Source organism: Oncorhynchus mykiss, chromosome 30 (assembly GCF_013265735.2).
Source record: "Oncorhynchus mykiss isolate Arlee chromosome 30, USDA_OmykA_1.1, whole genome shotgun sequence".
NCBI classification, from domain to species: Eukaryota; Metazoa; Chordata; class Actinopteri; order Salmoniformes; family Salmonidae; genus Oncorhynchus; species Oncorhynchus mykiss.
Genome location: NC_050570.1, coordinates 3,457,634 through 3,480,893, shown reverse-complemented (window position 1 = coordinate 3,480,893; position 23,260 = coordinate 3,457,634). Strand labels below are relative to the sequence as shown.

The 23,260-nt window shown below is 44.2% G+C and overlaps 1 protein-coding gene across 6 annotated transcripts in view; it reads right to left on the bottom strand.

Annotated features, from left to right (window-relative positions):
• The window catches only part of tle3a (TLE family member 3, transcriptional corepressor a), a 98,950-nt gene extending 84,352 nt beyond the window's left edge, over window positions 1-14,598 (bottom strand). For 3 of the 6 annotated variants that reach the window (XM_036968660.1, XM_036968661.1, XM_036968663.1), the window contains exons 1-3: window positions 14,348-14,595; window positions 12,637-12,743; window positions 10,476-10,539 (exon numbers count right to left, since the gene is read on the bottom strand). In XM_036968660.1, the coding sequence (XP_036824555.1) occupies window positions 10,476-10,539; window positions 12,637-12,743; window positions 14,348-14,371 (195 nt within the window). In that variant the 5' untranslated portion in view covers window positions 14,372-14,595. Of the gene's footprint in view, window positions 1-10,475; window positions 10,540-11,887; window positions 11,931-12,636; window positions 12,744-14,347 lie in introns of those variants that run through there. The other 3 variants (XM_036968665.1, XM_036968662.1, XM_036968664.1) reach the window with 3 other exon arrangements.
• Between the last annotated feature and the right edge of the window lie 8,662 nt (window positions 14,599-23,260).

Below are 23,260 nucleotides of genomic sequence, written 5' to 3'. Positions count from 1 at the left end.
TTTTACCAAATAGGGCTGTCTTCTGTATACCACCCCTACCTTGTCACAACACAACTGATTGGCTTAAGAAGGAAAGAAATTCCACAAATTAACTGAAGGCACACCTGTTCATTGAAATGCATTCCAGGTGACTGACTACCTCGTGAAGCTGGTTGAGAGAACGCCAAGAGTGTGCAAAGCTGTCATCCAGGCAAAGAGTGGCTACTTTGAAGAATCTCAAATATAAAATATATTTTGATTAGTTTATGACTCCATATGTTTTATTTCATAGTTTTTGTCATCTTCACAATTATTCTACAATGTAGAAAATAGTAACAAAAATAAAAATAAAAATAAAAAAACCTTGAATGATTAGATGTTGTAAAACGTTTGACCAACAGTGTAAAAAAAAAGAAAGACAAAAATTCCCCAAATGAGTGGATTGGGCCTTTACACCTCCTGTATCAACGGAAAACTAACAGTCTACTGACAGGGGCCTAAACCAATAGCAGAGCATGGAAGGGGCCTAAACCAATAGCAGAGCAGGGAAGGATGAGGATTAAAACAACAGAACAGCAGTGAGGATTAAAACAACAGAACAGCAGTGAGGATTAAAACAACAGAACAGGATGAGGATTAAAACAACAGAACAGGATGAGGATTAAAACAACAGAACAGGATGAGGATTAAAACAACAGAACAGGATGAGGATTAAAACAACAGAACAGGATGAGGATTAAAACAACAGAACAGGATGAGGATTAAAACAACAGAACAGGATGAGGATGAAAACAACAGAACAGGATGAGGATGAAAACAACAGATCAGGATGAGGATTAAAACAACAGAACAGGATGAGGATGAAAACAACAGAACAGGATGAGGATGAAAACAACAGAACAGGATGAGGATGAAAACAACAGAACAGGATGTGGATTAAAACAACAGAACAGGATGAGGATTAAAACAACAGAACAGGATGAGGATTAAAACAACAGAACAGGATGAGGATGAAAACAACAGAACAGGATGTGGATTAAAACAACAGAACAGGATGAGGATTAAAACAACAGAACAGGGATGAGGATGAAAACAGAACAGCAGTGGGTAGTGAGGGAGGGAAGAGGCTAGGTAAACATTTCAATATAAATGTGGAGAAAGAGAGGCAGCAGTAGCTCCTACATTTAGCCCTGCACAGTGCTGTCTATCTCCAACTGAAATGGTACCCTATGGCCTACAGAGTAGTGCACTACTTTTGACAGGGGAAATGGCACTCTACTGCCCATACAGTAGTGCACTATATAGGGAATAGGTTGCCATTTGGGGCACAGTCCGTCTAAGGAATCTGGTTACACCAGGGAGGGCCAGTGTCTCTCTGATCTGCTATCAGACATACCAGCTCTCTCCTCGTCTTGTCTTGGTTCAAAGGTCATTTTGGAAGAAGCTAATGGACTGAATAGTACATTGAGCTTCTCAAAGTAATTGCACACACACACACACACACAAAATCCATTTCTGCCCCTGAGTCTCTGACCGCCGCTGCCTGTGGTCTCGATGGATTACATGTCACTCACACACACACACACACACACACACACACACACACACACACACACACACACACACACACACACACACACACACACACACACACACACCTGCCTGAGGTATCAGAGGAGAACAGAGCAACATAGTTCAACTGAGCAAATAGACATTTCTGTGTGATCTTCTAGACGTGTGTGTGTGTGTGTTCTTCTAGACGTGTGTGTGTGTGTGTTCTTCTAGACGTGTGTGTGTGTGTGTGTTCTTCTAGACGTGTGTGTGTGTGTGTGTTCTTCTAGACGTGTGTGTGTGTGTGTGTTCTTCAAGACGTGTGTGTGTGTGTGTTCTTCTAGACGTGTGTGTGTGTGTTCTTCTAGACGTGTGTGTGTGTGTGTTCTTCTAGACGTGTGTGTGTGTGTGTGTGTGTGTGTGTGTGTGTGTGTGTGTGTGTGTGTGGTGTTCTAGACGTGTGTGTGTGTGTGTGTGTTCTTCTAGACGTGTGTGTGTGAGTGTGTGTGTGTGTGTTCTTCTAGACGTGAGTGTGTGTGTGTGTATTCTTCTAGACGTGTGTGTGTTCTTCTAGACGTGTGTGTGTTCTTCTAGACGTGTGTGTGTGTGTGTTCTTCTAGACGTGTGTGTGCGTGTGTTCTTCTAGACGTGTGTGTGTGTGTGTTCTTCTAGACGTGTGTGTGTGTGTGTGTGTGTTCTTCTAGACGTGTGTGTGTGTGTGTGTGTGTGTTCTTCTAGACGTGTGTGTGTGTGTTCTTCTAGACGTGTGTGTGTTCTTCTAGACGTGTGTGTGTGTGTTCTTCTAGACGTGTGTGTGTGTGTTCTTCTAGACGTGTGTGTGTGTGTTCTTCTAGACGTGTGGTTCCCAAATGTTTTATAGTCCTGTACCCCCTCTAGCAACAGGGTCAGCTGTACCCCCTCTAGCACCAGGGTCAGCTGTACCCCCTCTAGCACCAGGGTCAGCTGTACCCCCTCTAGCACCAGGGTCAGCTGTACCCCCTCTAGCACCAGGGTCAGCTGTACCCCCCTCTAGCACCAGGGTCAGCTGTACCCCCTCTAGCACCAGGGTCAGCTGTACCCCCTCTAGCACCAGGGTCAGCTGTACCCCCTCTAGCACCAGGGTCAGCTGTACCCCCTCTAGCACCAGGGTCAGCTGTAACCCCTCTAGCACCAGGGTCAGCTGTACCCCCTCTAGCACCAGGGTCAGCTGTACCCCCTCTAGCACCAGGGTCAGCTGTACCCCCTCTAGCACCAGGGTCAGCTGTACCCCCTCTAGCACCAGGGTCAGCTGTACCCCCTCTAGCACCAGGGTCAGCTGTACCCCCTCTAGCACCAGGGTCAGCTGTACCCCCTCTAGCACCAGGGTCAGCTGTTTTTTTGTTTTGTTGCCATCATTATAAGCCTGCCACACACTACTCTTTCTTTAACCCTCTTACATATAAAACCTTATTTGTTCATCGAAAATGGTGAATAACTCACCACAGGTTAATGAGAAGGAAGGATGCACATAACTCTGCAATGTTGGGTTGTATTGGAGAGAGTCTCAGTCTTAAATAATTCTCCACACACAGTCTGTGCCTGTATTTAGTTTTCATGCTAGTGAGGGCCGAGAATCCACTCTCACATCGGTAGGTGGTTACAAAGGGCATCAGTGTCTTCACAGCGCGATTTGCCAAGGCAGGATACTCTGAACGCAGCCCTATCCAGAAATCAGGCAGTGGCTTCTGATTAAATTACATTTTCACAGAACCGCTTGTTGCAAATTCGACGAGTCTCTCTTGTTCAGATGTCGGTAAGTGGACTGGAGGCAGGGCATGAAAGGGATAACGAATCCAGTTGTTTGTGTCGTCCGTTTCTGGAAAGTACCTGGGTAATTGAGCACTCAACTCCCTCAGGTGCTTCGCTATATCACATCGGACATTGTCTGTAAGCTTTTCATTTGCACACAAAAAAATCATACAATGATGGAAAGACCTGTGTGTTGTCCTTGTTAATGCAGACAGAGAAGAGGTCCAACTTCTTAATCATAGCCTCAAATTTGTCCCGCACATTGAATACAGTTGCAGAGAGTCCCTGTAATTTATAGATTCAAATCATTCAGACGAGAAAATACATCACGCAGATAGGCCAGTCCTGTGAGAAACCCGTCCTCATGCAAGCGGTCAGACAAGTGAAAATTATGGTCAGTAAAGAAAACTTTAAGCTCGTCTCTCAATTAAAAAAAAAAAACAACAATACTTTGCCCCTTGATAACCAGCACACTTATTCTGTGTGTTGTGAAAGCGTTACATGGTCGCTGCCCATATCATTGCATAGTGCAGAAAAAACACCAGAGTTCAGGGGCCTTGCTTCAACAAAGTGAACTATTTTCACTGCTGTCTTTCAAGCGGTCAGGCATTCCCTTGGCAGCAAGAGCCTCTCTGTGGATGCTGCAGTTTACCCAAGAGCCTCTAGGGGGATGCTGCAGTGTACCCAAGAGCCTCTCGGTGGATGCTGTAGTGGACCCAAGTGGCGTCGGGAGCAACTGCTTGCACGCGTGTTACCACTCCACTATGTCTCCCTGTCATGGCTTTTACACCATCAGTACAGATCCCAACACATCTTGACCACCAAAGTCCATTTGATGTCACAAAGCTGTCCAGTACTTAAAAAATATCCTCTCCTGTTGTCCTGGTTACCAGTGGTTTGCAGAAGAGTCCAGATGTCCTCCTTAATTGACCCCCCCGTAAACGTAAAAGACATATACCAGGAGCTGTGCCAGGCCTGTTGACTCATCCAGCTGTAACAGACATATACCAGGAGCTGTGCCAGGCCCACCACGCCTGTTGACTCATCCAGCTGTAACAGACATAGACCAGGAGCTGTGCCAGGCCTGTTGACTCATCCAGCTGTAACAGACATAACAGGAGCTGTGCCAGGCCTGTTGACTCATCCAGCTGTAACGGACATATACCAGGAGCTGTGCCAGGCCCACCACGCCTGTTGACTCATCCAGCTGTAACAGACATATACCAGGAGCTGTGCCAGGCCTGTTGACTCATCCAGCTGTAATGCATATAATTCACTGGCTGTTGTGTGAAGCAGTAATTGTTTCAAAACATCTCCTGCCACGTCACTGATACATCGTGAAACAGTGCTGTTTGATGAAGACATTGTCTGTATAGTTTACTTGGGCCTTTTCCACCCAGCATTGTAACAGCAGGAAGAATGAAGTCCTCCACAATAGTATGGGACTTGCCTGTCCTAGTCAGTCAGTAGCTCACCATACAAGATGCTTCCAGGCCCTTCTTACTAATGGTATCTGTTGCTTTTATACGTCTTACTACTCTAAAGTCTTTATATTTGCACAAAAAACTTCCGTGACTTATTTTTCCAATTTGACAAGTTTCATTTCTAATGAACTAGACACAGGTCGTTCAACCCCAACATTTAATCCTAGTAAAAATTCCCTGTTTTAGGTCAGTTAGGATAACCACTTTATTTTAAGAATGTGAAATGTCAGAATAATAGTACAGAGAATGATTTATTTCAGCTTTTATTTCTTTCATCACATTCCCAGTGGGTCAGAAGTTTACATGCACTCAATTAGCATTTGGTAGCATTGTCTTTAAATGGTTGAACTTGGGTCAAACGTGTTGGGTAGCCTTCCACAAGCTTCCCACAATAAGTTGGGTGAATTTTGGCCCATTCCTCCTGACAGAGCTGGTGTAACTGAGTCAGGTTTGTAGGCCTCCTTGCTCACAAACGCTTTTTCAGTTCTGCCCACACATTTTCTATAGGATTGAGGTCAGGGCTTTGTGATGGCCACTCCAATACCTAGACTTTGTTGTCCTTAAGCCATTTTGCCACAACTTTGGAAGTATGCTTAGGGTCATTGTCCATTTGGAAGACCCATTTGCGACCAAGCTTTAACTTCCTGACTGATGTCTTGAGATGTTGCTTCAATATATCCACGTCATTTTCCTACCTCATGATGCCATCTATTTTGTGAAGTGCACCAGTCCCTCCTGCAGCAAAGCACCCCCACAACATGATGCTGCCACCCCCGTGCTTCACGGTTGGGATGGTGTTCTTCGGCTTGCAAGCCTTCCCATTTTTCCTCCAAACACAACGATGGTCATTATGGCTAAACAGTTCAGAGGACAAGAAAACATTTCTCCAAAAAAGTACGATCTTTGTCCCCATGTGCAGTTGCAAACTGTAGTCTGGCTTTTTTATGGCGGTTTTGGAGCAGTGGCTTCTTCCTTGCTGAGCGGCCTTTCAGGTTATGTCGATATAGGACTCGTTTTACTGTGGATATAGATACTTTTGTACCTGTTTCCTCCAGCATCTTCACAGGGTCCTTTGCTGTTGTTCTGGGATTTATTTGCACTTTTCGTACCAAAGTACGTTCATCTCTAGGAGACAGAACGCGTCTCCTTCCTGAGCGGTATGACGGCTGCGTGGTCCCATGGTGTTTATACTTGCGTACTATTATTTGTACAGATGAACATGGTACCTTCAGGTGTTTGGAAATTGCTCCCAAGGATGAACCAGACTTGATTTATTTTGATTTTCCCATGATGTCAAGCAAAGAGGCACTGAGTTTGAAGGTAGGCCTTGAAATACATCCTCAGGTACACCTCCAGTTAACCCAAATTATGTAAATTAGCCTATCAGAAGCTTCTAAAGCCATTAAATAATTTTCTGGAATTTTCCAAGCTGTTTAAAGGCACAGTCAACTTAGTGTATGTAAACTTCTGACCCACTGGAATTGTGATACAGTGAATTATAAGTGAAATAATCTGTCTGTAAACAATTGTTGTAAAAATGACTTGTGTCATGCACAAAGTAGATGTCCTAACCGACTTGCCAAAACTATAGTTTGTTAACAAGAAATGTGTGGAGTGGTTGAAAAACGGGTTTTAATGACTCCAACCTAAGTGTATGTAAACTTCAGACTTCAACTGTATCAACCACAGGCACAACACACACCCCTATCAACCACAGGCACAACACACACCCCTATCAACCACAGGCACAACACACACCCCTGTCAACCACAGGCACAACACACACCCCTATCAACCACAGGCACAACACACACCCCTGTCAACCACAGGCACAACACACACCCCTGTCAACCAGCTACCGGGCGGTACCGGTGATACCGGTTTCTTAACAGCTTCTACCCCCAAGCCATAACACTCCTGAACAGCTCATAAAAGGGCTTCCCAGACCCCTCTTTTACGCTGCTGCTACTCTCTGTTTATTATCTATACATAGTCACTATAATAACTCTACCTACAAGTACATAATACCTGAATTACCTCGACTAACCTGTGTCCCCCACACATTGACTCTGTACCGGTACCCTCTGTATATAGCCTCCACATTGACTCTGTACCGGTACCCCCTGTATATAGCCTCCACATTGACTCTGTACCGGTACCCCCTGTATATAGCCTCCACATTGACTCTGTACCGGTACACCCTGTATATAGCCTCCACATTGACTCAGTACCATAACACCCTGTATATAGCCTCCACATTGACTCTGTACCGGTACCCCCTGTACATAGCCTCCACATTGACTCTGTACCGGTACCCCCTGTATATAGCCTCCACATTGACTCTGTACCGGTACCCCCTGTATATAGCCTCCACATTGACTCTGTACCGGTACACCCTGTATATAGCCTCCACATTGACTCAGTACCATAACACCCTGTATATAGCCTCCACATTGACTCTGTACCGGTACCCCCTGTACATAGCCTCCACATTGACTCTGTACCGTAATACCCTGTATATAGTCTCCACATTGACTCTGTACCGGTACCCCCTGTATATAGCCTCCACATTGACTCTGTACCGTAATACCCTGTATATAGCCTCCACATTGACTCAGTACCGTAACACCCTGTATATAGCCTCCACATTGACTCAGTACCGTAACACCCTGTATATAGCCTCCACATTGACTCAGTACCGTAACACCCTGTATATAGCCTCCACATTGACTCAGTACCGTAACACCCTGTATATAGCCTCCACATTGACTCAGTACCGTAACACCCTGTATATAGCCTCCACATTGACTCAGTACCGTAACACCCTGTATATAGCCTCCACATTGACTCTGTACCGTAATACCCTGTATATAGCCTCCACATTGACTCAGTACCGTAACACCCTGTATATAGCCTCCACATTGACTCAGTACCGTAACACCCTGTATATAGCCTCCACATTGACTCAGTACCGTAACACCCTGTTTATAGCCTCCACATTGACTCTGTACCGTAACACCCTGTATATAGCCTCCACATTGACTCAGTACCGTAACACCCTGTATATAGCCTCCACATTGACTCAGTACCGTAACACCCTGTATATAGCCTCCACATTGACTCTGTACCGTAACACCCTGTATATAGCCTCCACATTGACTCTGTACCGTAACACCCTGTATATAGCCTCCACATTGACTCTGTACCGTAACACCCTGTATATAGCCTGTTATTTTACTGCTGCTGTTTATTTATTTGTTACTTTTATTTACAAAATTGTACTTAACACTTATTTTCTTAAAATGTCTTAAAGCACTGTTGGTTAAGGGCTTGTAAGTCAGCATTTCACAGTAAAGTCAACACCTGTTGTAGTCAGCATTTCACTGTAAAGTCAACACCTGTTGTATTCAGCATTTCACTGTAAAGTCAACACCTGTTGTAGTCAGCATTTCACAGTAAAGTCAACACCTGTTGTATTCAGCATTTCACTGTAAAGTCAACACCTGTTGTAGTCAGCATTTCACAGTAAAGTCAACACCTGTTGTAGTCAGCATTTCACTGTAAAGTCAACACCTGTTGTAGTCAGCATTTCACAGTAAAGTCAACACCTGTTGTATTCAGCATTTCACAGTAAAGTCAACACCTGTTGTAGTCAGCATTTCACTGTAAAGTAAGAACACCTGTTGAAGTCAGCATTTCACTGTAAAGTCAACACCTGTTGTAGTCAGCATTTCACTGTAAAGTCAACACCTGTTGTAGTCAGCATTTCACAGTAAAGTCAACACCTGTTGTATTCAGCATTTCACAGTAAAGTCAACACCTGTTGAAGTCAGCATTTCACAGTAAAGTCAACACCTGTTGTAGTCAGCATTTCACAGTAAAGTCAACACCTGTTGTATTCAGCATTTCACTGTAAAGTAAGAACACCTGTTGAAGTCAGCATTTCACAGTAAAGTCAACACCTGTTGTAGTCAGCATTTCACAGTAAAGTCAACACCTGTTGTAGTCAGCATTTCACTGTAAAGTCAACACCTGTTGTAGTCAGCATTTCACAGTAAAGTCAACACCTGTTGAAGTCAGCATTTCACAGTAAAGTCAACACCTGTTGTATTCAGCATTTCACAGTAAAGTCAACACCTGTTGTAGTCAGCATTTCACTGTAAAGTCAACACCTGTTGTAGTCAGCATTTCACAGTAAAGTAAGAACACCTGTTGTAGTCAGCATTTCACAGTAAAGTCAACACCTGTTGTAGTCAGCATTTCACTGTAAAGTCAACACCTGTTGTAGTCAGCATTTCACAGTAAAGTCAACACCTGTTGTAGTCAGCATTTCACAGTAAAGTCAACACCTGTTGTAGTCAGCATTTCACAGTAAAGTCAACACCTGTTGTATTCAGCATTTCACAGTAAAGTCAACACCTGTTGTAGTCAGCATTTCACAGTAAAGTCAACACCTGTTGTAGTCAGCATTTCACAGTAAAGTAAGAACACCTGTTGTAGTCAGCATTTCACAGTAAAGTCAACACCTGTTGTAGTCAGCATTTCACTGTAAAGTCAACACCTGTTGTAGTCAGCATTTCACTGTAAAGTCAACACCTGTTGTATTCAGCATTTCACAGTAAAGTAAGAACACCTGTTGTAGTCAGCATTTCACAGTAAAGTCAACACCTGTTGTAGTCAGCATTTCACTGTAAAGTAAGAACACCTGTTGAAGTCAGCATTTCACAGTAAAGTCAACACCTGTTGTAGTCAGCATTTCACAGTAAAGTCAACACCTGTTGTAGTCAGCATTTCACTGTAAAGTCAACACCTGTTGTAGTCAGCATTTCACAGTAAAGTCAACACCTGTTGAAGTCAGCATTTCACAGTAAAGTCAACACCTGTTGTATTCAGCATTTCACAGTAAAGTCAACACCTGTTGTAGTCAGCATTTCACTGTAAAGTCAACACCTGTTGTAGTCAGCATTTCACAGTAAAGTAAGAACACCTGTTGTAGTCAGCATTTCACAGTAAAGTCAACACCTGTTGTAGTCAGCATTTCACTGTAAAGTCAACACCTGTTGTAGTCAGCATTTCACAGTAAAGTCAACACCTGTTGTAGTCAGCATTTCACAGTAAAGTCAACACCTGTTGTATTCAGCATTTCACAGTAAAGTCAACACCTGTTGTAGTCAGCATTTCACAGTAAAGTCAACACCTGTTGTATTCAGCATTTCACAGTAAAGTCAACACCTGTTGTAGTCAGCATTTCACAGTAAAGTCAACACCTGTTGTAGTCAGCATTTCACAGTAAAGTAAGAACACCTGTTGTAGTCAGCATTTCACAGTAAAGTCAACACCTGTTGTAGTCAGCATTTCACTGTAAAGTCAACACCTGTTGTAGTCAGCATTTCACTGTAAAGTCAACACCTGTTGTATTCAGCATTTCACAGTAAAGTAAGAACACCTGTTGTAGTCAGCATTTCACAGTAAAGTCAACACCTGTTGTATTCAGCGCATGTAACAAATAACATTTGATTTGAGGTATGAGACACCACACACACACACCTATCAACCACATGTACAACACACACACACACACACACACACGAAACACAGAAAGGTACATGAAACACAGAGGTGAAGATAATGCCTCGACAAGCCTGTTCATTCAGACCCTTAATGATCTCTTACCATGACATAGTGACGTTGCATCTCTGTCTTCTCATTGGACAGCTTGTCGTACTCCACCTTAAGACTTTAAACAGGGAAACAAGGTGTCAATTTACAGGCGTCTCTCTGAATCCCTCCCCCACCTCCCCCACCTCATCCACCTCCTCCCCCACCTCCTCCACCTCCTCCTCCCCAATGGTACCGTATTCCAATGGGCTCTGGTCCAAAGTAGTGCACTATATAGGGAATAGGGCCCTGGTCTAAAGTAGTGTACTATATAGGGAATAGGGCTCTGGTCTAAAGTAGTGCACTATATAGGGAATAGGGCTATGGTCTAAAGTAGTGCACTATATAGGGAATAGGGCCCTGGTCTATAGTAGTGTACTATATAGGGAATAGGGCTCTGGTCTAAAGTAGTGTACTATATAGGGAATAGGGCTCTGGTCTAAAGTAGTGTACTATATAGGGAATAGGGCTCTGGTCTAAAGTAGTGCACTATATAGGGAATAGGGCTCTGGTCTAAAGTAGTGTACTATATAGGGAATAGGGCTCTGGTCTAAAGTAGTGCACTATATAGGCAATAGAGTTCTATAGGGCTCTGGTCTAAAGTAGTGCACTACATAGGCAATAGGGCTCCATTAAGGACGACCTGCTGTGCCGGCCCCTTCAATAAATCACTGTCAGTCAGTCTAGTTTGAAAACACTTTACCACATTGTTGCATTTGTCAACTTCAGCGCCTTAATTTTCTGAAAACGGCAGCAACATTGAGCGGTCAAACACAGGGCTAATTAACTCTCCTGATTTAGATGAGTTTGCAAATAATAAAGTAGAGCCAGGTAATATAAAACGCTCTGTTGAAATCAGATCTCGCTCCGTGTCTGTAAGAGACAATTACCACAGTGAAGATTCGGGCCAAAGATTTTGAACCATATCCAAGCTTTTCCATATTGATGGACTAGCACCTAAAAGGAAATCACAAACGTAGCGAATTCAGTTCGGGATGACACGCAAAACTCTATGTCGACCATTTATTGAATTTATTTTTTTACAGGGAGCACGTGTGTGAGTTGAACAATTTCGGGAGTACACAAAATAAATTTAGGAGCACAATGAAAAAAATATTTTTAGGTAATAAGACGTTTTTCATTTGCAGTAGTGAGGCATGACAGTGGTGAATCTCCACTCGGGGGGGGGGGGGGGGGGGGGGGGGGCTGCTGTACAGTGAAGTAAATCATCTGGGTGATGTGTTTCCAAAGGCACACTTGGTGCTCCTAAATTTTAATTCCAGGGCGCAGCTGAAAATATTTAGACACATATGCTGGTAGAATGGTCGTACTGCAAAAGCCCTGGAAAGGCTACCATATTGCAATGAAATAGGCTTATATGTGACTTGTTATCTGTGATATTGGGCCTGCAGGAACTGACTAGTTACCTGTGATACTGGGCCTGCAGGAACTGACTAGTTAACTGTGATACTGGGCCTGCAGGAACTGACTAGTTAACTGTGATACTGGGCCTGCAGGAACTGACTAGTTATCTGTGATATTGGGCCTGCATGGAACTAACTAGTTATCTGTGATATTGGGCCTGCATGGAACTAACTAGTTATCTGTGATATTGGGCCTGCATGGAACTAACTAGTTATCTGTGATACTGGGCCTGCAGGAACTAACTAGTTATCTGTGATATTGGGCCTGCATTGAACTGACTAGTTATCTGTGATATTGGGCCTGCATGGAACTAACTAGTTATCTGTGATATTGGGCCTGCATTGAACTGACTAGTTATCTGTGATATTGGGCCTGCATTGAACTGACTAGTTATCTGTGATATTGGGCCTGCATGGAACTAACTAGTTATCTGTGATATTGGGCCTGCATGGAACTAACTAGTTATCTGTGATATTGGGCCTGCATGGAACTAACTAGTTATCTGTGATACTGGGCCTGCAGGAACTAACTAGTTATCTGTGATATTGGGCCTGCATTGAACTGACTAGTTATCTGTGATATTGGGCCTGCATGGAACTAACTAGTTATCTGTGATATTGGGCCTGCATTGAACTGACTAGTTATCTGTGATATTGGGCCTGCATGGAACTAACTAGTTATCTGTGATACTGGGCCTGCAGGAACTAACTAGTTATCTGTGATATTGGGCCTGCAGGAACTGAATAGTCACCTGTGATACTGGGCCTGCAGGAACTGAAACTCGTCCTTGATCCTGTCGCAGGACTCTGCTACGGTGAACTTGAACCCAGGCTGACTCGGCTGACCATGTCCAGGTGCCTGAACCAACAAGAGGAGAACATCACATGGTCAGGTGAGGTCATTAGAGAGATATGATGCACACGCAACAAATACAACAAGAAGAGAACATCACATGGTCAGGTGAGGTCATTACAGAGATATGATGCACACGCAACAAATACAAGTTACATCTTCACATTTATTGAAATCAATAGGCTGTATTCAGCCCATCATTAGGACAGTTATCTGTATTCAGCCCATCATTAGGACAGGTATCTGTATTCAGCCCATCATTAGGACAGGTATCTGTATTCAGTCCATCATTAGGACAGGTATCTGTATTTCAGCCCATCATTAGGACAGGTATCTGTATTCAGTCCATCATTAGGACAGGTGTAAATATATCAGCCCATCATTAGGACAGGTGAATGTATTTCAGCCCATCATTGGGACAGGTGTATAAATATTTCAGCCCATCATTAGGACAGGTGTATATATATCAGCCCATCATTAGGACAGGTATGTGTATTTCAGCCCATCATTAGGACAGGTGTATATATATATATATATATATATATATATATATATATATATATATATATATCAGCCCATCATTAGGACAGGTATATATATATCAGCCCATCATTAGGACAGGTGTGTATATATATATCAGCACATCATTAGGACAGGTGTATATATTTCAGCCCATCATTAGGACAGGTGTATATATATATATATATCAGCACATCATTAGGACAGGTGTAAATTTCAGCCCATCATTAGGACAGGACATGTGTATTTTTGACACTAGATTGGTCAGCCTGTGTCACAGTGTCTCATAGATTAAATGGGGCATCAGTATTTCACATTGGATGGACAGGAGGCATAAAATCTGTATTCCACCCTGTCTGCTGTTTGGCACTCTGGGACAGTGCTGAAGTGTCTCAGATCTGGTATCAGCGCCCCCCCCCCCCCCCAAAAAAAAAAAAACTGATCCTAGATCTGGACTTCTCCTCCGAAACACGATGTGAACACAGGATTTCATTCATAGATCTAGCTATTATTTGTGTTCCAGATTATAATGAGTGTTTGTCTACGGGTCCATCTGGGGTAACTAACATAACACTCCTAGCTACTGCAGTAGCTATGCCAACAGTAGCGTTCTGACAAAGGGAGGGACTGAGATTTTTTTTTTTTAAATAACATTTTTACAAGCAGCTCCAGATGTGCAGCTCTTGTAATGCCGAGCATAAACACCATCACATTCACAGCGTTTCACTTCGCATGGATGGATGGATGGGTTGACAGTGCCAGAGAAGAGAGGTTTGGTCTAAAACACTTTCTGGTTTTGTTTATGTGGGTATATAGCACGTAAACAATCATCTCTCCAACATCACCCCATTAGACACACACAAATTTGACTTCTGATACGAGTACGATAGCTAATATTGTTGTTAATGTAGCTAGCTAGCTACAGCAAGAGTGTCGCAATAATATTTCAGTTCGCTTTAGTTCAAGGCAACATTATGATGAAAAATCTTTTGAAAAGACAGATAGCGAGAACAAGACTCAGTTGTTGTAGGACTCTCCTCTCAAAAAAAAAGAGAAGGATCAAACATTAGAAAAAGGAGGCAACAACGTACGGGATGTCGGCCCTGAGGATACATCTTGAAATGGATCCTTTGTTTATTTGGATGGGAGAAGCGACAGCTTCGGGTCGTCTGGTGATGAGACGGTCAGAGTCTGGCTGGTCTCTGCTCCTCTCACAACAACTGTGGTGGAGGTGGAGGGGTGGTGAGGTGGTGGAGGAGGGGGAGGAGGTGGTGGTGGAGGAGGTGGACGGGGAGGTGGTGGTGGAGGAGGAGGAGGTGGACGGGGAGGTGGTGGTGGAGGAGGAGGGGGTGGTGGAGGAGGAGGTGGACGGGGAGGTGGTGGAGGAGGGGGAGGTGGACGGGGACGTGGTGGAGGAGGGGGAGGAGGTGGTGGTGGAGGAGGAGGTGGACGGGGAGGTGGTGGTGGAGGAGGAGGGGGAGGGGGTAGTGGAGGAGGACGGGGAGGTGGTGGAGGAGGGGGAGGAGGTGGTGGAGGAGGAGGAGGAGGTGGACAGGGAGGTGGTGGAGGAGGGGGAGGTGGTGGTGGAGGAGGAGGGGGTAGTGGAGGAGGAGGAGGTGGAGGGGGGGGGGGGGGGAGGGGATAGTGGAGGAGGTGGTGGAGGAGGAGGAGGAGATGGACGGGGAGGTGGTGGAGGAGGGGGAGGGGGTGGTAGTGGAGGAGGAGGTGGAGGAGGAGGGGTAGGGGAGGAGGAGGAGGATCTAGAGGAGGTGGTGGTGGAGGGGGAGGTGGTGGTGGAGGAGGAGGTGGGGGGGAGGAGGTGGAGGAGGAGGTGGGGGGGGGGAGGTGGAGGTGGTGGGCGAGGGGTGGAGGAGAACTCCTCAAAATCCTTCGTTGAAGACGCGATTTAATCTGTTGGTTGAAAACAGGAGAAGGAAGATTTCAGCCCAAACTGGCTGATAAAAATAATCAGTGGGCAAAAACTGTTATAGGCTAAAAGGATATGTATTACAACAACAACAACAACATACACATGATCATCATTAACTAGCTAACAACAGTAGTTAACATGAGATAGTGCCACATTATTTTTCACACCAGCAGTAGTGTGTCCGATCGTAACCACAGTGTGGCTGTAAATTCCACTTTCACAAACTTGATACAGCAACGACGGCTGGTTTAACGGGAAGTACAACCCCCTTGTTTAGCTAGTCCAAACCTCAGCTAGTATACCCAGCGCTAGTCTCTTACCTGTGTGTTTAGTACTCAGAGGATTTGATTTCAAAAGTACACGAATCCGCTTTTAAATCCGTCCCAAAAGGAAGAGAGGGGAGTGGGGGTGTCTGGATGGCGAGAAGGTTCCTGGATCAACGCAGACCACACCGGGCATCCTCTCCCGGTGCACCCTGCTTCTCTCTCGGTCTAGGGTTAAGTTAGCCCATGAAATACGGTCCGGTTCAAGACGAAACGATTTCTCTAGTTTACTTACTGTACTTGAGACGTTTTTTAAATTTATTTTTTTGTGTGGGGGGGGGGAAGATGGCTGCTGCTTTAATCCAAAGGTAATGTTCTCATGTACGTCTTCCCCCTCGAATTTGAAAACGTAGCTAACATGGTTAAATAAGAGTTACTCCTTTTCGATAATTGTCACATATCGCAGTTTATCCACAGCAAGCCTTTTTGTCCACCCCCGTCCGGGTCGGTGCCACACACACACACAGGCATTCTACAGCACCGGGGCTGAAACGGTCGTGAAAGCGCGTCTCTGTCTGTCCAATCAGATTTGCTCTGAATTCTCTGATAGGCTCAGGGGCCCTAAACCAGAGTTCTCTGATATAGGCTCAGGGGCCTATCAGAGAACGATGTCCCCACGTGGGGGCACTCGGTTTCCACTTGAGCGTTCGTTTTGGGACGCGATCTTTTCCCCCCTCGTCAGAGGAGTCTGTTGAAATCAAAGTGACGTAGGGTAAGGACGGCCTCGGAGGGATTTAAAAGCTGATAGACATAATACTGCTTTATAGTTCATTACTGGTTACTTAATGGTTGCCCGGACTATCTGCACCAACGCTATTTTGCACAGCCGCTATGCACAGCCGCTATATATATATATATATATATACACCACGAAGCTATATACACACACATATGCATACTGACACAACACGAACAAACATACACACACACTTTTACACTCGTCAAATGCTGCTGCTAATCTGTCATTTATTTTACTCTTATTGTTATCTATCCTGATGTCCAGTCACTTTACCCTGCCTTCATGTACATATCTACCTCAAATACCTTATTGTTATCTACCCTGATGACTAGTCACTTTACCCTGTCTTCATGTACATATCTACCTCCAATACCTCGTACCTCTGCACAATGATCTAGAACTGGTACTCCCTTCCCTGTATATGGCTCCACATTGATCTGGTACTTCCTGTATATGGCTCCACATTGATCTGGTACTTCCTGTATATAGCTCCACATTGATCTGGTACTCCCTGTATATAGCTCCACATTGATCTGGTACTCCCTGTATATGGCTCCACATTGATCTGGTACTTCCTGTATATAGCTCCACATTGATCTGGTACTTCCTGTATATAGCTCCATATTGATCTGGTACTGGTACTCCCTGTATAGAGCTCGAAATTGATCTGATACTCCCTGTATATAGCTCCATATTGATCTGGTACTCCCTGTATATAGCTCCACATTGATCTGGTACTTCCTGTATATAGCTCCATATTGATCTGGTACTCCCTGTATATAGCTCCACATTGATCTGGTACTTCCTGTATATAGCTCCACATTGATCTGGTACTTCCTGTATATAGCTCCACATTGATCTGGTACTTCCTGTATATAGCTCCACATTGATCTGGTGCTTCCTGTATATAGCTCCACATTGATCTGGTACTCCCTGTATATAGCTCCACATTGATCTGATACTCCCTGTATATAGCTCCATATTGATCTGGTACTCCCTGTATATAGCTCCATATTGATCTGGTACTTCCTGTATATAGCTCCATGTTGATCTGGTACTGGTACTCCCTGTATATGCTCCATATTGATCTGGTACTTCCTGTATATAGCTCCATATTGATCTGGTACTCCCTGTATATAGCTCCACATTGATCTGGTACTTCCTTTATATAGCTCCACATTGATCTGGTACTCCCTGTATATAGCTCCACATTGATCTGGTACTCCCTGTATATAGCTCCACATTGATCTGGTACTTCCTGTATATAGCTCCATATTGATCTGGTACTCCCTGTATATAGCTCCACATTGATCTGGTACTTCCTGTATATAGCTCCACATTGATCTGGTACTCCCTGTATATAGCTCCACATTGATCTGGTACTCCCTGTATATAGCTCCACATTGATCTGGTACTTCCTGTATATAGCTCCATGTTGATCTGGTACTTCCTGTATATCGGTCCACATTGATCTGGTACTCCCTGTATATAGCTCCATGTTGATCTGGTACTTCCTGTATATCGGTCCACATTCTTGTGTATTTTATTCCTCTTTTTCTACTATCAATCTTTGTATCATTACTTTTTAACTCTGCATCGTTGGGAAGGGTTCCTAAACAAGCATTTCACGGTTAAATCTACACCAGTTGCATTCAGCACATGTGACAAATAAAATGTTATTTTCACCGGTTTCCTCCTGTCACGTGACCAATTCGCTGGCCGGTGCAGTCAAATGGAACGCACCTAAAATGATATCTGACGTCATCCTTTTCGCCCTATCCTAAAAAAAAACGTTATTGTAACTACGAGAATATTAAGTCAACATACTTACTCTGCATATTCTATAGATGTGCTTAGTCTCTTTTTTAAAAATTTTTGCAAGCATTTTTAAATTTGCGATATGCCATAGGCCTACATTTCAAAATATGTGCTCTCCGTTCAGAACAAACAGTTCGGCTGCGCCTGCTCGTTGCCTGGGTACGGTCTGAAAGGAGTGGCACGAGAGCTAAACATCCGGTACCCAGGCTATCCTGCGAAGTGCGAACTATGTCCTTTGATGCATGTAATAGTGCATTTTTGGGTAAATGGGTAACATCACGTGGGTAAGATTATGCAGGCGTTGTCTCATCATAATCATTGAACCATTCACGAATTTCTATTACGGTTCATCTAGCTACAAACCCTGAATACGTAATTAGCCTTATAGGCTATATAGAAAATAAATGCCTAGCCACAATGGTTCCTCATCTTTTTTCGGTTACTGAACTACCACCTGAATTTTGCTCTGCCAGGAATAACCCTGAAGTACCTCTTCGTGTGCATTTTACTAGTAAGCCCTATGGTCTCATGAGTCCTCTCAATTACCCCTGTGGAAAGGCCAAGTAACCAGGTTTGAGAACGAAATACTGGCCTAATGGATATATGGTTATTAAATTGCTGTTTACTAAAATGCACAGCATCTTAACAACATATAGATCAGAGTGTACATGTCAACATCTGGATGTTGCTGAGCTCGGGATGATTGTTCAGGATCTGATCTGCGTGAACGACATTTTAACAAGCTTTCGCATGCCTGAGCTCGCACAGAGCTCCACAATTTACAGCGGCTCTGACCCACGTGGGCTCCCTTCACCAGACTTTACAAGCTCCTCGTCCAATCGCCGTGCAGCACTCTTACTCGCTCGATTTCTATTGGTCGGGTTGTTTCAAGCCTGTTTACGCAAGAGCTAGGCTGTCAATCAAGGCCACGCGGGGGGTCAAAAGCACTAACAAAATGTCTGCTCCTCGGTCCGGGGTACTGCTCTGGCGGTGAATAGTGGGGGCTGCCCGGAATGCTTCATTAATTATCTTAGAATGTCTTTCCTTTCCAGTCCAAACAATCTGTTCTGTTAGGCACCACGTGGTAATGAGAGTCTAGATTAAACAATAGGGGAGGGAGGGGGGGGGGGGGGGGGGCATGAAAACACTTACTAACGAGCTGAAGTGCTGTTTGTTGTTATCTACAAGGAATTAATTAATTCAATGATCAAACAACGATGGGAATGAAATCAACATATTCTGTTCATGTAATCTTACTAGTGGCGACTGGAATGCGATTTACGTTCCACAAACAGTCCAATGAGCAACGGAATAATTCAGGCGCGATCGTGTCAGTTGGAACATGCAATAGAGTATTACGTAAAGCCATATGATAAGTAAATTGTATTCAGTTGATAGGCTATGTTTACATAATGTCATGTATGATGAAAAGGTCATGAATTCATTGTAAAGTACTGTGGTACGTCATCCTTCTTCAACCGTCACTAAACACTAAAATTTGATTTGATTTGAAACACAAACTATCAAAATTACAGTTTGAATCTCTCGCTACATATATATATATATATATATATATATATATATATATGATCAAGCATCAAATCAAATCAAATTTTATTTGTCACATACACATGGTTAGCAGATGTTAATGCGAGTGTAGCGAAATGCTTGTGCTTCTAGTTCCGACAATGCAGTAATAACCAACAAGTAATCTAACCTAACAATTCCAAAACTACTGTCTTTTACACAGTGTAAGGGGATAAAGAATATGTACATAAAGATATATGAATGAGTGATGGTACAGAGCGGCATAGGCAAGATACAGTAGATGGTATCGAGTGCAGTATATACATATGAGATGAGTATGTAAATAGTGTAGCTTTGCTGGTATTTGTGGTGTAGGTTAGGAACTACACAGTGAAACACATTAAGATATGAGAATGACTGAACACAATTGCCTAAATTTGATTTGATTCTCGCCAACAAGCAAAGGGCTGTGGGCTGTGTGTGTTATTTCCAAGGAAGAGAGAAGAAGAACTGGTCTGTGAGAAATTCGAGCAGTATTGTACACAGGCTAATCTTTCACAGGCTACCTACCGCCCACATGCCTTTCAATAGAGAGTGATCTTAGGAGGGAAGTCCACTGTGTTCAGCTTACATCTACACATCTACTTCTACTAAGCTTCTCGGTAAAGCAGTACAATCAAGTCAGCCTCCCAGATGAAAAGTGCTGAAAATAACACACGTTAACATACGTAAATAGCTTAAATCAAATGTATTTATTTAGCCCTTCGTACATCAGCTGATATCTCAACGTGCTGTACAGAAACCCAGCCTAAAACGTAGCTTAATAAGAAACAAGGTTCACAAAGTCAATAACTTGCTTGTGACAGATGACATTCATATTCTGATCGTCTCTGAAAAACTCACTTAGATAATACCTTTGATGACACAGTGGTAGCAATACATGGTTATAAACATCTACAGAAAAGACAGAACTGCCGAAGGTGGAGGTGTTGCTGTTTATATTCAGAACCACATTCCTGTAAAGCTTAGAGAGGATCTCATGTTAAATACTGTTGAGCTAATATGGCTACAGGTCCATCTGCCTCAACCTAAAGCCCCTTCTGGTGGGAAGCTGCTATAGACCACCAAGTGTTAACAGTCAGTATCTGGATAATGTTAAATACTGTTGAAGTAATATGGCTACAGGTTCACCTGCCTCACCTAAAGCCCATTCTGGTGGGAAGCTGCTAGTCAGTATCTGGATAATGTGTGAAATATGTGGTATATTTTCTGGGTGATTTAAATATTGCCTGGCTTTCATCAGGCTGCCCACTCAAGAAAAACCTTCAAACTGTAACCAGTACCTGCAACCTGGATCAGGTTATCAGTCAACCTACCAGGGTAGTTACAAACAGAACAGGAATTAAATCATCAACGTGTATTGATCACACTCTCATCAATGCTGCAGAAATGAGCTTGAAAGCAGCATCCAAATCCATAGGATGTAGTGATGACAATATAGTAGAAATATCTAGGAAAACCACAGTTCCAAAGGCTGGGCCTGATACAGTGTATAAGAGGTCAGGCTGGGCCTAATATAGTGTATAAGAGGTCAGGCTGGGCCTAATATAGTGTATAAGAGGTCAGGCTGGGCCTAATATAGTGTATAAGAGGTCAGGCTGGGCCTAATATAGTGTATAAGAGGTCAGGCTGGGCCTGATATAGTGTATAAGAGGTCAGGCTGGGCCTGATATAGTGTATAAGAGGACAGGCTGGGCCTAATATAGTGTATAAGAGGTCAGGCTGGGCCTAATATAGTGTATGAGGACAGGCTGGGCCTAATATAGTGTATAAGAGGTCAGGCTGGGCCTAATATAGTGTATAAGAGGTCAGGCTGGGCCTAATATAGTGGATAAGAGGTCAGGCTGGGCCTGATATAGTGTATAAGAGGTCAGGCTGGGCCTAATATAGTGTATAAGAGGTCAGGCAGGGCCTAATATAGTGTATAAGAGGTCAGGCTGGGCCTGATATAGTGTATGAGGTCATACAATACGTTCTGTAGTGATTCCTATGTTGTTGATGTAAATAACATTTGTTGGTCTGTAGTTTGTAATGAGGAGCAACCAGATGCTGCTGGTCTGTGGTGTGTAATGAGGCGCAACCAGACGCTGCTGGTCTGTGGTGTGTAATGAGGAGCAACCAGACGCTGCTGGTCTGTGGTGAGTAATGAGGAGCAACCAGACGCTGCTGGTCTGTGGTGAGTAATGAGGAGCAACCAGACGCTGCTGGTCTGTGGTGTGTAATGAGGAGCAACCAGATGCTGCTGGTCTGTGGTGTGTAATGAGGAGCAACCAGACACTGCTGGTCTGTAGTTTGTAATGAGGAGCAACCAGACGCTGCTGGTCTGTGGTCTGTAATGAGGAGCAACCAGACGCTGCTGGTCTGTGGTGTGTAATGAGGAGCAACCAGACGCTGCTGGTCTGTGGTGTGTAATGAGGAGCAACCAGACGCTGCTGGTCTGTGGTCTGTAATGAGGAGCAACCAGACGCTGCTGGTCTGTGGTGTGTAATGAGGAGCAACCAGACGCTGCTGGTCTGTGGTCTGTAATGAGGAACAACCAGACGCTGCTGGTCTGTGGTGTGTAATGAGGAGCAACCAGACGCTGCTGGTCTGTGGTGTGTAATGAGGAGCAACCAGACGCTGCTGGTCTGTGGTGTGTAATGAGGAGCAACCAGACGCTGCTGGTCTGTGGTCTGTAATGAGGAGCAACCAGACACTGCTGGTCTGTGGTGTGTAATGAGGAGCAACCAGACCCTGCTGGTCTGTGGTGTGTAATGAGGAGCAACCAAATGCTGCTGGTCTGTGGTGAGTAATGAGGAGCAACCAGACACTGCTGGTCTGTAGTTTGTAATGAGGAGCAACCAGACGCTGCTGGTCTGTGGTGTGTAATGAGGAGCAACCAGACGCTGCTGGTCTGTGGTGTGTAATGAGGAGCAACCAGACGCTGCTGGTCTGTGGTGAGTAATGAGGAGCAACCAGACGCTGCTGGTCTGTGGTGTGTAATGAGGAGCAACCAGACGCTGCTGGTCTGTGGTGTGTAATGAGGAGCAACCAGACGCTGCTGGTCTGTGGTGTGTAATGAGGAGCAACCAGACGCTGCTGGTCTGTGGTGTGTAATGAGGAGCAACCAGACCCTGCTGGTCTGTGGTGTGTAATGAGGAGCAACCAGACGCTGCTGGTCTGTGGTCTGTAATGAGGAACAACCAGACACTGCTGGTCTGTAGTTTGTAATGAGGAGCAACCAGACGCTGCTGGTCTGTAGTTTGTAATGAGGAGCAACCAGACGCTGCACTTGACACATTTATGAACTTGCCTATCCCAGTTACTAATAAGCAGGTACCCATTAAGAACATGACTGTAAAAACCTGTTAAATCCCCTGTGGATTGACGAGGAATTGAAAAATTGGTTGAGACGAGGCAAAAGGAATGGCAAGTAAGTCTGGCTGCACAAACAATTGGCAGACGTACTGCCAAACTGAGAAATCACGTGACTAAACGGAATAAAGAGAAGAAGAAACAACACTATGTAATAAAGATAAATGACACGAAGAAGGATATTGAAAAGCTTCGGAGCACCTTACATTACATTTTGGGAACCAAGGCAAACTCAGCTCCGTCATTCATTGAA